General features: G+C 34.5%; 2 protein-coding genes across 2 annotated transcripts; both read right to left on the bottom strand.

Moving 5' to 3' along the window:
- Positions 1-3372: 3372 nt before the first annotated feature.
- Positions 3373-5263, bottom strand: LOC149543959 (zeatin O-xylosyltransferase-like). The gene has a single exon (XM_089798602.1). The coding sequence runs from the start codon at positions 5082-5084 to the stop codon at positions 3675-3677; it is 1410 nt and encodes a 469-aa protein (XP_089654728.1). The 5' UTR covers positions 5085-5263; the 3' UTR covers positions 3373-3674.
- Positions 5264-14010: 8747 nt separating this feature from the next.
- LOC149543958 (zeatin O-xylosyltransferase-like) lies at positions 14011-15761 on the bottom strand. Its single transcript, XM_089798601.1, has one exon. It carries the CDS (start codon positions 15624-15626, stop codon positions 14205-14207), a length of 1422 nt encoding a protein of 473 aa, XP_089654727.1. The 5' UTR covers positions 15627-15761; the 3' UTR covers positions 14011-14204.
- Between the last annotated feature and the right edge of the window lie 719 nt (positions 15762-16480).

Below are 16480 nucleotides of genomic sequence, written 5' to 3'. Positions count from 1 at the left end.
TTAGTTATTCTAATTTTTTATCCTTGTATCAATCTCTTAGTTTGTACATACCAAAATACTAAAAGGGAACATTACATAATCTATGTGAAATTCATAAATCTAGAAAAGAAAAAAAATTAATTATGTTGTCTCTTAATGATGTTGTCGAATAAACTTAAATTGGTTTAAGCTTCTCAAAATAGTGCAACAGAGTATCAAGAAGAGAGAACAAACACATACATCAATTCAGCATGGTAAAGATAAAAGATACATAAAACCCATTTGTTCCCTTATCTTGTTAATGCTGGAAGCTATGCTAATGAAATACAACTAATCTAAATTCACAAAGAGAGATGGATCAAAAATATTAACTTCTTACCATTGGAAACAATTTGTTGCTCTTTACAATTTTTTGTTCTTTAATAGAGCTAAGGAAGTTGAGATGCAGATATAATTGTTAAGCTTGTAAGTCTATTTGTTGAACCATTGATATTCGATCAACAAAATGAAAGTTTTTTTCCAATGCAAAATCATTTGTTCCTCTATTATTGTGACAAAGCTCTAGTAGATACATCTGCAAAAAATGCTATTCGAAACAAAGTATGTGAACTATTCTACAAGACACCTCAAAGAGATGAGTCTAATGAAATGCAAAGAGTGAAAGCACAAACAAAGCACATAAACTATCTAAAAGATGTCTCAAGTCCCAACAAGATTTCAACTTATGAAATGCTATCTAGACTAGACTTTCGAGTTAATTCTACAGGCTGGTGTAAAAGTCCTATCCATCATGCCATCCCTCTAATTGAAGCATTGTGGTTAGAATAAATGTCCAAATATAATTACTAGGTGACAAGAAACCAGTAATAAGTATCTATTCTATTATTAGAGATGAATAATTAGAAATCATGATCTGAAAACTATTTTCTAATAGTATTTTATTAGTGTGAGAATAATTAGAAACCATGATCTGAAAACTATTTTCTGGTAGTATTTTATTTTTGTGAGACAACTCCGAAAGGAAGCCTATCAACTAATTAATTTGGATGTTAGAAACTTACTTAAACAAGAGCTATGTGGTGCTATAGTCCCGCCTTATGAAAGAAAGAAGATGTATTTTTTAAAAATTATTTAGTAAATATTTAAGACACTACAGATGAAATGATAGGATGGTTTATTTAGGTGTTTTCTTACTTATTTAGATAAATATAACATAATATTTGAGTTGAGATATTTTATTGTATTAATATTTAATAATAGAAAATTATGTATAGATAGAATTTCAATTGTATAACATATTGTATTCCTAAATATAGCTTCAATAGTAAGTTTAATATGAACCATAATCAAAATTACAAAATTATAATTCTAACCATTGTGGTAACAAGTACAACCCATAAAAAAGATGAGAACATTATCTATTTTTGTGTTAGATGAGCCTGATAAGTAATAAACATGTTATCTTGAAGAGTACAAGCTCTCATTTACAAGAACAATGATGTGTTTCAAATTGGCTGGGTGTAATGGTCTTTTGTGGCTATGCTTCCCTTCATATGTAATTATTAACACTCTGTGATCTATAGCACCTATAGTAGCTTCATGAAATCTAAATTAGTCTGGAGAATTTTCAAAACAAGTGGCAAGTAGAACTTTTGCCAAATAGACCTTAGTTTTAACTTTTGGTGACAAAATAAAATTATGAGGAATTTAAAGTTATGCTTATTATAAATAAGTGATTAAAATTCAAGTAAGAAAGAAGACTACAGGTAGAAGCCTCTGCACAATAAACCCCAATTAAAAATGGCTTGAGCTTTTTACAAAATAAAGGTCACAGTCATTACAAATAATCAAAAGATTTTTTGCTAATAAGTTGGAGAGAGGGAGTAACTTCTCTAAACAAATCTCATTGATAAATAGATTGGGCTCTTAGAGAGAGAGAAACTCTGAGACAACTTCATGAAAGTCAAATTAGCTCAAAGAATTTTCAAAACAAGTAGGTAGGTTTTCCATGGGCCAAGAAATAGAAAGAACCTTTATGACACAAAATTATACAACCCAGCCTTTAGTAATTAACACCTTCAACTCTTAATTAAGGAAAAGATAAATTCAGTGAACAGAAAACCAATAATTTTTATTCCCACCTCTACTGTAAAAAAGCATGAAAATTATGTACAACAAGAATTTTCCTTATTATATGACTACAATGAATCAACAAAACTATAAAAAGTTATGGAAAAAACCAAAAAAAAAATCATGGTGTCCTCAAATTGTTTGATTTAAAGGTGCAAAACAAAAATCATTGTATTATTATTTTGCAACAATAGAATGGAATAAAACATGAAGAATGGTGACTAAATGTACACATTGTTCTTGTCAATCACTTTTTAATATACATAAAAATCAGAAATTAGCTTTGGAGAGTACAAATTGGCACTAGATGAACTTCTGGTGAGAACTTTAGATCAGCATCACCAAATGTTGAAATGCATCGAAGGATGAAAGATTTTGCAGATAGGCTTTCAAAAAAATGATTATCAAAGACCTATGAAACACATCCACAATGCTTGGTATTAACTCCTATGATCATGCTAGTTATCATCATGGATACATTTAGTGATTGTGTGGTTAGGATGTCTCAATGGCTGCAAACTAGCCAATGCACAAGAGTCTTAAGAGCATGGAGTTTTATAAGAAAATCGATGGAAGAGATGACAACTATGTCATCCTCTAGCACATTAATCTCAGATCCTGTCTTGAAGGCATATTTAGCCCTTTCCCTAGCTCATTTTCATCTTCTTGCTCTTGCTATCATTGAACAAAAATTGCATAGAGTCTGATCTCTAGCTTTTTGTAATTTCAATCTTTAACAAAAAGTACTAAAACATTCTCACAGTCTCATTATTTAAGATTCAAGACAAATACATGAAACATTCTTCTACAATCTCAAAATTGAAACTTTGACAAACTTGTAATGAAAGACATGTGCACACTCTCAAAATTTAAGCTTTGAAAATGTCAAAATCTCAAGCTTTAACATACCTATAATAAAAGATCCTCGCACAATCTCAAGCCTCAAAGTTTAACACCACTGAGAAAAGAAGAACAGACAACAAACATGATCCTCTTGAACCAAAATTATAGCAGAAATATCAATGGAGACAAAATGCTTGAACTCATTGTTATTAATTACAGTTACAAAATTTCAACTCCAAATAATATAAGCAAAGGATACCACGTAACAACAACATGCATGCATCCATTTGAATCATTATAACAATGCCATCTGTCCATGATCCTTAGATAGGTGGACTCTTACTTTTTTTCTCAATTTGTTAACCCTAAAATGAAAAAGACTGGTCGTAAAATTGGACAGAGTCAATCATAAAATAGTAATGAAAATACAAAAATTATGTTTAATAAAATAATATGAGAGAACCATAGCTTATAATTTGTAGCACAAATTTCAAAACAAAGATTAATTGGTGACAAGCAGGTGAAAACTATAGTCTCGGCTATACTAATAAACAGACACTCCATATGAACCCTAACTTTGATAGATATTTGTGAAATGCTGCAAACACACGTGTAGCTCATATGGTCACTAATATTCTGCACAACAAATAGATTCTGACAATGTTTCCCACTAAAGCGGTCGCAATTAAGAACGGTCCCCTGGGCACACGGAGCACATTGATCTAATCAGCAATTGATGCAGAGAAGTGATGGAGAAGAGAATCAATATCCTTGGACGAAGAACCTCCGTCGCCTAAGGCCCTCTGAGCCTCCCCTCTCAACTCCTGCGCCCTCTTTCTCACCTCCATTCCTTCCTCACTCCTCATCAGTCGTTTCACCGCTTTCTCAATCTCCTGTGCGCTCACCACCTCATTTTCCTCTGCGTTCTGCCATTCTTTCACTTCCACGCCCGCTTTCAACTCCCGTGTGATCAGAGCCGAATTGGCAAACTGATCGGAATGCATAGGCCAGGCCAGCATACCCACTCCAGCGCTGATGCTCTCCAATGTAGAATTCCATCCGCAGTGGGTTAAAAACCCACCCGTCGACTTGTGTAGCAGGATGTCAAGTTGAGGCGCCCAATTTCTCACAACAAGACCCCGTCCCTCTAATCGCTTCTCGTACCCTTGTTCCAGAAACTTCCAAGCCGAATCAAACTGCACTTCTGTCGAGGAATTAAGCCCGTCGGAAATCCTCAGCACCCACAAGAAAGGCTGCCCGCTGCGTTCCAATCCCTCAGCCAGTTCTCCGATCTGTGTCGCCGAAAGACAAGATATACTCCCGAACGAAACGTAGACAACGGAGGCCGGAGCCTGTGAATCTAACCACCTCATGCACTCCGTCTCCGCTGGCAATCTCAACCGCCGTACTTCATCATTGAAGAATTCCTGCGGAAGGAGAGGGCCCACACTCCACACAGGTTTCCCGCCGAAGACGGATTCCTCTATTTCTTGCTTAATGAATTCTGATTCCAGTGCCTTGAATGTGTTCGTGATATATCCCTTTGCAGGCCCAGCCAGAGTCCTTCGGCGCCTCCAGCTATTTACAAATTTTTCAGGAAAACAACGCTTCACGGATACGTTAACAGGGGACGGAAGCGTCGTCTGATCACGTGCCCGCATCATCCAGAGGTTGAAATAAGCACCAGTCGGTCTGAAGACATAGAAAGGGATTGAGTGTTTGGCAGCCAGATTCTGAACCCATCCCATAGCCGGGTCGAGGACTAGAACCACTCTGTTACTCTTCTCAGAGCAGATTTTGTGCAGCAACTTATCAACATGAGGGCCTAGTTGATCCTCCAGGCATTCAAACAGAGGAATCAAATGAAACGGAAACAAAATAGAGCTGTCATGAGCATCGAGCTGTCCAGCTGAGAGATTCGCCATGGGCAGTTCCTCGAAGCGAATATTGAAGTCGTGAACTAGCTCCCATCCCTCAGCACGGCGACGGACTTGTTGAATATGGGCGCATGGGGCAACGAATGATACGGTTGCTCCTCGTTGGGCGATAACTCCGGAGAAATGGAGGAGTGAACTGAGGTGGCTCTGTGCGGGCAATGGCACCACAACCACATGGATTCCATCTCCAGCCATCAATTTCTATTTCAATTGCACAATAACTACTACGATAAAATGAATTGGAATCCCATGTATATTAAAAGGACTGATTTGCACCCGACCGATGACGTGTGACACTAGAGCCGGGCCGTCAATTGGTCAAAGATAGTTGTTTATTTGGAATAGCCGAGCTCTGTGTCCTTTTGTCGTGACGTCTTTTTTGAAAAAGTACTGTGGGCCCCGTGTTCTTTTGTCCTGGCACGTAAAAAGAACTACGGACACGTGAGGGGAACTCGATTGAATACACTAGGGAATGGCTTTTAGTTGCAAAGGTACTGCACATGTAGTACACTCGAGGCTGTCTAATTTAATTTGGGTAGTTATGATTGAGGACCACATGGGCAATTGAATATACAATAAGAATATACTAGTAATTAGACCATTAAGTCAACAGATGCTGCTTTTTCGTGAGAGTTGTGGATGAGATATATTATTATTTTTTAATTGCACTTAAATCGTATTTAAATATAATATAATATAATATAATAGGAACGTGTGCAAACTAAATATTAAATTGTTGGACATAAAAGTAGATTGTGTTTGTCTTTCTAGGATACTACTCTAAGTCTCAATAGTTGAGAGGTTGTTATGAAAGTTAGTTATGAAGATTTTGTTTGTCTTTGTAGGATACTATTCAAGTCTCAATAGTTGAGGAGTTGTTATGAAGGTTAGTTTGATTTTTTTTGTTTTTCTTCTAAAATTTAGTTGTACATTTATCAATTGTTATAATAAAAGTGAAATTGTGTTTCTTATTCATATCTTATATCAATGTCTTGATTCAATAGAGTGCATACACTTATTTCAAGTGTCAGACAAGTTTAATGAGATAAGCATTTTCTCCTATTTTTCTCATAAGGTTGCATATTAGTGCAAAAATTAATGTAATGAAATGTTTAAATATCTATTGATTCCAATATTATTCAATATTCAAGGGAATGAGAAAAGTTAAGGTATAATAATATAATTGATTATAGTAATGAGTTATGATTTTTTATAATTCTACATTTCCACATGACTTGTTTCTTTCATTGACTGCTCGTGACTAGACATTATTCTAATTTGATTCAATCTAATCGCTTTACATTATTTTTTAAACAGATTTGTGAAGTCTTGCTTTTCCTTACAAGAACTACCTACAAGAATGTAAGTTCTTAAAAGTTAATATTTCTTTTAATACTAACATTTATTTTATCTAACCTAAACTAACCTAAATTAATGAAATAATTCAGTTCAAAATATCCATATTTGTCATTGCCATTGAAAATTACATTCCTATACTAAAAGCATTAATTGCTAAAGGATTTGACAATTATTTTTATAAAATAGTATAGAAAAATGATCTAATATAAAATTCTTTACAAAAATTGAAAAATATAGTAAATGATAAAGTTATTCATAGTACATATGTACAACCAATTCAAAACATAAATAAGGATGCATTACACATTGAGCTACCATAAAGGAGAATAATAAATTTCAACATATACAAACATAAATGTGAATCTTTAGATATTGTAATTAAGAAACTCTTACAAGAAAACTATATACACCAATATAATCAAATTAATATGAATTATCATTTATCCCACATAAATGTAATAACTTTGCACATGATTCTTATTTATATTTTAATTCTATGGTGATTGTCTGTGTTTCCCTAGAGTGTATAGAATTGTACCTTAATATGTGTTTTCTCTATTAATTACAAAGTAGTTTCATTAATAAGTACACTCCACCTTAGCAACTATTGCATTGCATAAATAGTAGATTTTGGTATTAATTGCAAGTCATTAATATTGTATAATTGAAATTCTCGCTAGTCATCTTTTATTCCAAAGTAATAAAATGAAATTGATTTTATTTCAATAAGTACAAATTATTATTTTCCAAATACAAAACTAAGTATATTTAGTCTAAATTTTATTTGTAAAAAAATTTAATAATATAAAATTTAACAATACATTTCTATAGAAGATAATTTCACTAAAGACATAATTAATTCATCTTACCAGCTCACAACATTTAAAGACTATTTTGATGACTATACCAATCTCAATGGATTATCTAGCTAATTGGGGGTTGGAGTTCAATGTAAAAATGCAAGTGAATGGTAGCAACTACCCAAATGACCTAAAGACAATTCTAGTAAATGATTGATAAGTAGGAGATAATTTCCACAGCAAGTCAAATTGTGATATTGCTATCAGGATTTAACTGTGTGATTTCGAGTCAAACTCATTGACCCATGTTTTATGAGTAGTGATTCAACATAGTTACAGAGAGAGTATCAAGGGTAATACTAGAGGGCCTTGTGTTATTATCCTAACTATCATTTTAATGCATCTTTGTTGCATCAAAAACTTTCTAAATAGTATCCCTGTTGATACTCAAGACTATAACTTTTTCAAATTGAAGGTTAATGGGAAAGTCCAAACTTTTGGCTTTCCATATTTATCTTATAAATTGAATTAAGAGGCCTAATAATGATATGAACATCCTCAAGGGTGAAATTGTATCATTTTAAAGATGTTGTTTCTAGAAATTATAACTCTTTAAAATTTTATTTTTGAGATGGGGTGTCATAATAATCATTAATCTAGTTTTTATTATCTCTCATTCCAAGTTCTATATGATTTTGTATTCTCAAAGGTTCTCTACTAAGTGGCTTTATTCTATGAAGAGGCAAGGAAGCAATCATGCAAAAAATAGAGGAGCGTGTGGTAAAAGTTGCTAACAAGAAAATCAAAATCATGGAAGAAAGTGAGGATTTGTGACAAATGAGAATGATGGGAGGTCCTTTGAAGAAATTTGAACCTAGATAATATCGTGAACTTGTTCATAAAACTGAAATATTGAATTATTTCAAGATTTTCAGGCTTGGAAATTATATTTTGGCTATGAAAGGTTTTAACAACCTTATGTTCACCAAGTTCTGTAACTCCTAGCATAGGGGCAGTGTGAGGATGGGTAGTATTAAATTTGTTGTTACTCTTAAGCTGATAGAGTAAGCTATGAGCCATAAATGTGTTGGAGAATGCATGGGACACAAAAGTGTGGCAAGTTTAGGAAGTAGTTCTTTGTAGATAAGGAAAAACTTATGCTTGTCAAATCCAAAAATGGGTATGAAAGAGTATTACTCTCGACTCCTTTTCTTGTCATTTTATCATGGGTTATGAAGTATTTTACTTTAGAAGGACATTGTTTTGGTTATCATGGGTATCATTTCCCTTTGTTGAGCCTTTTTTGACATGGGGATAAAATTAGTGTTTTGTATTCTTTGTTCACTTTGCTAGGTAATAGCATTGTGAATGGTGATAATCCCCTATTTCACCAAGGTTTTTATGTTTGTTTTGTATTAGCACATCTTCTCTCACTGCCTAAGGTTTGGGGGAATTTTAATTTTTACTAAATATGCCAAGCGGGATCCACTGTTAAAATTGAAGAAATAGGTTCAAAACACATGCCTGAGATGCCCCCTATCACTGGTCCCTGTAATAAAGATCCTAAGAAACCCTAGGTTAAGAAAACCATATTTGTATCGATAGAAGAAACCATTTTGGTGGAAACCCCTTCCAAAAGAAAAAAAATTCTACCCACAACAACAGTCTTGTTCTACACTTAATGTATTAAAATAAAAAGGGAAATTATAGATGTTAGAAAATAGGGCTCAAATTCTAACCATGAGAATGCTAGCATGTACCCTATTGACTCTACTAAAAGTTATGATTCTAGTTTTGGTGAAATGACATCAGAAAGGATGAGAAAAAAGATAAATACCACTTATGCCAAGGACACTAAAAATGAAACCCAAGTTACCAAGAAAGAGGAAATAGTTTATGAGATGAAAGATGAGGTTTCTCATTGTAGCCAAGAGGTTTCAAATTTAGAAGATAGTGACACTGTGGGGGAAGAGGTCAAAAATACTGATGAGTAAATGGAAGAATACTTGGAGGCTCATATTGAGTTTCATCGAGGGGTTGATGAGAAGGAACTGGGGAGGAAAACAAGAGAAGTGGAAGCAAGTAAGATAGGGCAATCCACTCTTAATTGGATGTAGATGAAGCTAAAAGAATTGGAGAAGAGTTTTATTATCCACATAGGCAACCTCCAAAGAAAATTCAATTCTTTGAATAAGATATTCTCTAAGGCCATCACCAACATCAAATGTGGCCTCATGGTTTCTACAGAATGTCTACATGCTACAATTAAGAGCACATCCTAAAATATGGAGACTATACAAAGATATGATAAATTTATTGAAAGAATCATTCATACAGAGTTTTTGTATAACAAATTCTATTGTTTGGATTGTATCTCCTAACAAAGATGGAATGTAGTCATGTAGACTTGGAAAGATATATAAGATATGATAGAAGACTAGGAGGCTCATGTATTGAGGTTCATATGGGGATCAAAGAGAAGGAACACGGGAGGAACACAAACAAGGAACACAGGAGGAACACAAACAAGATGGAAGCAAGTGAGACTGGGAAATCCACTCTTCACCAGATGGAGACAAAGCTGAAAGAGGAGAAGAGTTTTATTATCCACATAGACAACCTCCACAGAAAAGTCAATTCTTTGAATATGATGTTCTCTAAGACTATCATGGGCATCAAATTTGGCATCATATGTTCTACAAAGTGTCTACATGCTACAGTTAAGAGTACATACAAAAACATAATAACGTATAGAGATATGATGGATTTAGTGAAGGTAGCATTCAGACAGAGTTTTTGTCTAATAGTTACTTTTGTTTGGATTGTATCTCCTAACAGAGACAAAATATGTTTATGTGGACTTGGACAGAGATAGAAGACAAGATGAAGATGTTGTGCTCAAATGTGCATATTCATATGAGCATTGTGTAAAGAGTTATGAAGATTGTGAGTTGACAATTGTGTGTAATTATGACATGTGTAAAGATTTAATGTAACCTATAAATTTGAAATATCTTAAGTTGGTCCTATATTATTATTGTGAATTGGGAAAGCCTCAATGCTGAATCAATAATGTGTTTTAGGATGTGATATAAGGGAAATGTGTTTTCCTTGAGGTAGAGGGTATTATATTTGTGTAATGTGCATATGCGAACTTGTTTATGAGATACATCAAACTAGATAGTGAATATCTTTTGATCAAAGAAGTATTTGGTGTAGTAAGGTGAAATGAGTAGACAAAGAGTTGTATCTCACAAAGAAGATGTTGTTGGATAGTGTTCATGAGCCATTGTATTATTCAGTGAGGATAGTACTGAGGTTGTTTGAATAGTGGGTCCATCTATTGGAAATATGGATAAGTAGGATATGTTAGGGTTGTCATTTATGGAAACATATATCTCAGGATGAGAAGGCACAATGTACAAATAAAGGTTTCACAGTTAGATGTGGAAAATTATCTAAGTATCAGATAAGTTCACTAGTAGTACAGAGACAGTTTTCGTATGTGCAATCTATAGAGATAGTTTGGGCACATGTGCACTTGGATACAGATAGTACAAAGTGTCATGATGATGTATGAAAGAGCACAATACAATATGAACAGTATGACAACAGATATAATGGTTTCACCAGTAAAGGTAGTGAAGAGAGTAGAACAAATCACATCAATAATTTGGTATGTATGGGTTAAGGAATTATTTTGGTGAAAAAATAATTATTTAAGTTATTAGGGATGAAATCCTAGATGTTAACCCTAAGTTAGCAAGATCTAATTTTGTATTATGTCAAGCATGTGAATAATTGAAGGCCGACAAGGTAAGTTTTGTAAAAAGGAAAGGTATAAGTAAAAGATTGAGATATGTAAAGTAGTGTGGTAATATGTGCAATATGTGAATGTGTTGAATGTGTGTTATGTGAACTTATGTGAAAGCTAGCGAGGTATATATGATGTGAATTTTGATGTATGACTAGAGATACATCTATAGAAGACAATAGTAAAGAGGTTTTTGTATCTATACTTTTTTGTATATAAGAACTACATTGTATAATTGCATGTTTGGGTAGTGGGCTCATCTTGAATACATTTTTTAATACCAACTCCTAATAGGTTTGAGGCTTCTAACAAGGATCAAGACACTATATGTAATTCATAGACACCTAACATGGTCAATATCTTTAACATGATTCTTTTGTTTAGTGGATCATCGTGTGGGTACCATCCCACCAAGGTTTACCCTACTTAACAAAATATGGTGTTATGAGTTCTTCTTGTGTATAGTTTTATTTAATGTTCAACATTATTGGTTTACTTTCATATGCATGTTATAAAGTAATTAACAATACTTAGCTATGGGAAAAAGTTTTTGATTCACACCCCCTTCACCCAGTATTACATATTTCTAACAATTGATATCAGAGCTCAGTTACCCAGAAGAGGCTTAACAACTTGAGTAAGATCACTATGGATATAGAATAGTCAAAGAGGAATCTTGAAGAAGCCCTTGTGTAGATTGATCTTCTTACTAAACAAAGAGACAACCTAAAACAAAGGTATGAAGATGCAAAAGATTATATTGGGAAACTAAAAGATAAGATAGATCATCTCAAATCTAGAAAAGAACCTAAAGAGCAGACAAATGATAGTAATGAGGTAGTGACCTTAAAGAAAGAAGATGAGATTTTCAAAGTTGAAGATTGTTGAACTAAAACTAAGTCTGAAGAAGGATGGTATCAAAATTGAATCAAACCCTAAAATCTAAGAATGCAGATCTAGGATCCTATCTCACACAAGTGACATGTGAAGTAGATTCTATTAAAATAGAGCATGCAAAACTTGAGAAATACATTATTATTGTGAAAGGAGAACTGACCCAAGCTAAACAACCATTAGAGAAGCTATATTATGGTAGTGAGAAAATTGATGAACAACTACTCTATTAGAGGTCTTCTTATGATAAGATAGGTCTTGGATGTCTAATTGGAGAAAGATTAGCAAAGAAAATTGAAGTTATGAAAGAATCAAATCCAGTTGCTAAAACCCCACAACCTAAGAAGAATGATTAGAATGAAATTGAGGCAAGTAAATTTAATGAAGTACCTAAAGAAGTTGAGCAAAAAAGTCAACCTAAGAAATGTGATTAACCCAAACAAATAGAGCAAGTTGAACCACCTGAACAGGTAAGATATGAATTCATAGGTAGAGGCTTTATATGTAATGAAGTTGGTCATATGTTCTTGAGTGAGATTGTACAAGTAATTCTTTCAAACCTATTACTACTTTATACTATTATAATTGTCATAGTTTTGGATATAAATTAGTTGATTATAGGAAACCTAAGTTTTATAATAATAGCAATAGTAGAATGTTTAGGGATATTGACCCTATAGGTTACAAGGAGAAATATTGTGTGTTACAAGTGCAACAACTTTGGACACATTACTAGGAATTGCATAGCACCAATTAATTAAAATGGACATAATCAGAGAACGAGTACACTTGTATGTCAATTATGCAATAACTTTGGTCATGTTGCAAGATTTTGTAGAATGGACATGAAGAACATCAAAAAGAACCAAAAATTTAGAAGGAACAACAACAAAAATGATAGAAGAAATGACAATAGCAATAGCAGTCAGAAAGATGTACTCAAAGAACATGTTGAAGAATTCAAGGAGGTATTTGTGAAGTTAAAAAATCTATCAAGTTCACATATGCTATTAGAAGAATAGTATTTTGATGCACCTAATGAGAGATTGAAGTCAGCCATTGTGTGTGATTCATCTTATTTGGACTAAGCACTTTCCCCTTGAAAACAGAGTACTAGAAAGATAGAATAAAGGTTAGAGATCAAGTTGGAAGAAGGAAAAGAAGATCATAAGGAAGCTCTAGTTAAGAGTCCAAGTCAATTGGATATCGCATGAAAATGTACAAATGAAAACAAGTTTAATGGTTAACAAAAATAGATTTTTGAGGATTGAGTACTTGCACAATTAATGCAGAGATCATTTTGAAAATATATAAGTCGTGCGAGCATGATTGTGAGTATCATTCAACCATGTGAAGAGTTAAGAAGAAATCAAGAGAGACTTGATAGTAGAATTAAAGGAGATTTGAAGAGTTTTTAAGTGTGAAGAATTGGAAGACCTAGTTATGCATTTAATAGAGGCATTTTACTCTTAACCAAAGAATAATTCTAAGAATTGTATCAACAATTCAATCATACAGATGGATAAGTCTTTAATTCATAATGTGAAAGATGAAGCAAGGCCTAAATTGAAGGCTAACCCTCTTAAGTATGTGAGTGATGACCCTGGTCCCACATTATCAAGAATGCTAGAAAACATTGTTCACTTAGAAGATGTGGGTAGTTATTTGAGAAGCAAATTTGAGAATTTAAGTGAAGATCATATTTCAAATTAATTTGATAACATTTACAATTAGGACATGAGCTATAAGCAAGGCTCTGAGTATCTAAAAGATAATGACCTAGTTAAGTTTCTTTTCTATAATGAGTTTGATAATGAAGAATGGACTAGGATAATTTTAAGTTGAATTCATGATGGCAAGTCTCGTTAGGAAATAATGTAGTTAAGATCTTTGCTAACTGAATTCATGAGGTCATTGGACTGTGTAATGAAGGCGACATACCAGTTAATGAAAAGAATGTCAAGAAATTAGTGCTTGACAATACCAAGTTAGTTTACAATGGTATAGGCATTTTCATAACTAAATTCAAGCAACATGATGTCAGATTCTTGAGCAAAACCATAGCAACATTTATTTTCATAACATTTAAAAGTTTTCATTCACATGAACATCCATTTTGATAACATATGACTATTTGTTAATTTAATTATAAATACAAATATTTTATAAGACTAAATAACAATAGAACCCCTCTTCCGATATGAAACTAATTATTTAAATAAGGCAGACAACACTTACTTTGATGACAAAATCCTTACTCTAAACATCTAAAATTTCTTGCATTCAAAATAAAATCCTTTAAAAAACAAATAAATAATAATGAGTTAAACAAATGGATTCGATCAACTCTCGGTAACTAAATTTTGCAACACGTGGGACTTCGATGGCCGCTAATATTCTATCCGGAGTGTAACTAATAAGTTCTGATTTTCGACCAGATCGGTTGATCTAATCGGCAATTGATGCAGATAAGTGACGAAGAAGAGAATCTTTATCCTTCGACGAAGACCCACCTTCCCCTACGGCCCTTCGTGCCTCGCTTTTCAATTCTCGCGCCCTCTTTCTCACCTTCATTCCTTCTTCACTCCTCATCAGTCGTTTCACCGCTTTCTCAACCTCCTCCGCACTCAACTCCTCATTTTCATCTGCGTTTTCCCATTCTTTCACCTCCACGCCCGCTTTCAACTCCCGAGTGATCAGAGCCGCATTAGCAAACTGGTCAGTATGCAGGGGCCACGTCAACATGCCCACTCCAGCGCTGATGCTCTCCAACACGGAATTCCAACCGCAGTGCGTTAAAAACCCACCAGTCGACTTGTGAAATAGGATGTCAAGCTGCGGCGCCCAATTCCTCGCAATAAAACCACGTCCCTCTAATCGCCTCTCGTACCCTTCATGTTCCAGAAACTTCCAAGCCGAATCGAACTGCGCTTCTGTCGAGGAATGAGCCCCGTCGGAAATCCTAAGCACCCACAAGAAAGGCTGCCCGCTGCGTTCCAATCCCTCGGCCAATTCTCGGATCTGCGTGGACGAAAGAGACGATATACTGCCGAATGAAACGTAGAGAACGGAGGCAGTAGCCTGTGTATCTAACCATCTCACGCAGTCTGAGTCTGTCTGCAGTCGCAAACGACGTTCTTCACTGAAAAAGGCCCGCGGAAGAAGAGGTCCCACACTCCACACCGGCTTCCCGCCGAAGACTAATTCCTCTCTTCCCTGGTCAATGAATTGTGATTCCAGTGCACTGAACGTGTTTATTATATATCCCTTGACGGACCCTAACAGAGACTTTTGGCGGTTAGCATATTTTAATAATCTTTGAGGAAAGCAACGGTTCGGTGATATATTAACAGGGGCCAAACCCCATGTTTGATCACTTAACCGCTTCATCCATAGCCTATAATAAGCACCAACGGGGCAGAAGATATAGGCAGGGATTGAATATTTGCTAGCCACAGTTTGAATCCATGCGACGAGCGAGTCGTGGACTAGAACCACTCTATTATTGTTCTCGGAGCAGATAGTACGCAGCAGCTGATCAAGATGAGGGCCTAGCTGATCCTCCATGGCTTCGAACAAAGAAATCAATTGTAGCGGAAACAGATGAGAGCTCTGAACATCGTTGAGCTCTTCAGGTGATGAAAGATTCGGCATGGGCAATTCGTGGAAACGAATATCAAAGTTGTGAAGCTCCCATCCCTCAAGTCGGCGGCGGACTTGGTGAATATGGGCGGAGGTGGAAACGAAGGACACGGTTGCTCCTCTTTGGGCGATAACTCTGGAGAAATGGAGGAGGGAACTGAGGTGGCTGTGCGCAGGGAGTGGCACCACGACAACATGCATTCCCGCACCAATTCGATCTCCAGTCATTGTTCCGAAAGCAATTTTAATTCAGTCTTTCGATGCTCCTAACCTTTTTATCCTCGTCTTCAATTATTAGATGGCCAATTGTATACAAAGACTAGGGATGAAGAAATTCGTTTCCTCATACAACTCGAACTCTCAACACTTGCGCTTCCTGTCGTTGCCCACAATGGAACGATATAAGACAAGTCGCAAGTAACGTTATTCAGCAACGTGATAGTTTATTTATTTGAATGAGAGCGCAATTTCACGGAATCCTATTTTGTGTAGGTAATCAAAATTGTAGCTTCCGAAACAGAGTAAACTTTTGTAGGCGGTGCCATGTCTGACTAACACACTTATATTGACCAAATTTCGTTATAGAATCGAGTTATATTGACCAAAATTTGTTAATAATTAGCATGATTGTTTTTATTTTGTAATTTTTTGGACTTTTAAAAAAAAAATTTTTTAAATGTCATGAATTGACTAACTTCATCACTATTCTTGTTTTAAGAGCTTTTGATCCCTTTTTAAATTTAGTACAAATTGATTGCTTATGGTTAGTTAATCACTATTTTTTGGGTAATGAAAAGATGAGTTTTCTATGATTATTTAGGAAACTTAATATTATTTTTAATGTAGTAAAATAAAAATAGATGTTTAAAATTTGGTCGTGTTTGTGACAAATTAGCATCTCAATTATGTAAGTTTACCATGGTAGTGTTTTTATGCCATATCAAAACTATACCTCTCCTCTTATTGAAGTCTTTGACATCTTTATATTGTTAGTTCCTAAGATTTCTTCTATTCTTAACAAAGAATATATGGATTCCTTAATTGAAAATTGTTTTGTCTTTGTCTTCAGACGATTGTAAGCA

This window comes from Cupressus sempervirens, chromosome 8 (genome assembly GCF_028749045.1).
Source record: "Cupressus sempervirens isolate cs-2001-9-10 chromosome 8, ASM2874904v1, whole genome shotgun sequence".
Taxonomy (NCBI): Eukaryota; Viridiplantae; Streptophyta; class Pinopsida; order Cupressales; family Cupressaceae; genus Cupressus; species Cupressus sempervirens.
This window is presented reverse-complemented; position numbering and strand designations above follow the sequence as displayed.

Excerpts from the sequence above, each read along its gene's own strand:
- LOC149543959 (XM_089798602.1), bottom strand. The coding sequence starts at position 5,084 with ATGGCTGGAGATGGAATCCATGTGGTTGTGGTGCCATTGCCCGCACAG.
- LOC149543958 (XM_089798601.1), bottom strand. The coding sequence starts at position 15,626 with ATGACTGGAGATCGAATTGGTGCGGGAATGCATGTTGTCGTGGTGCCA.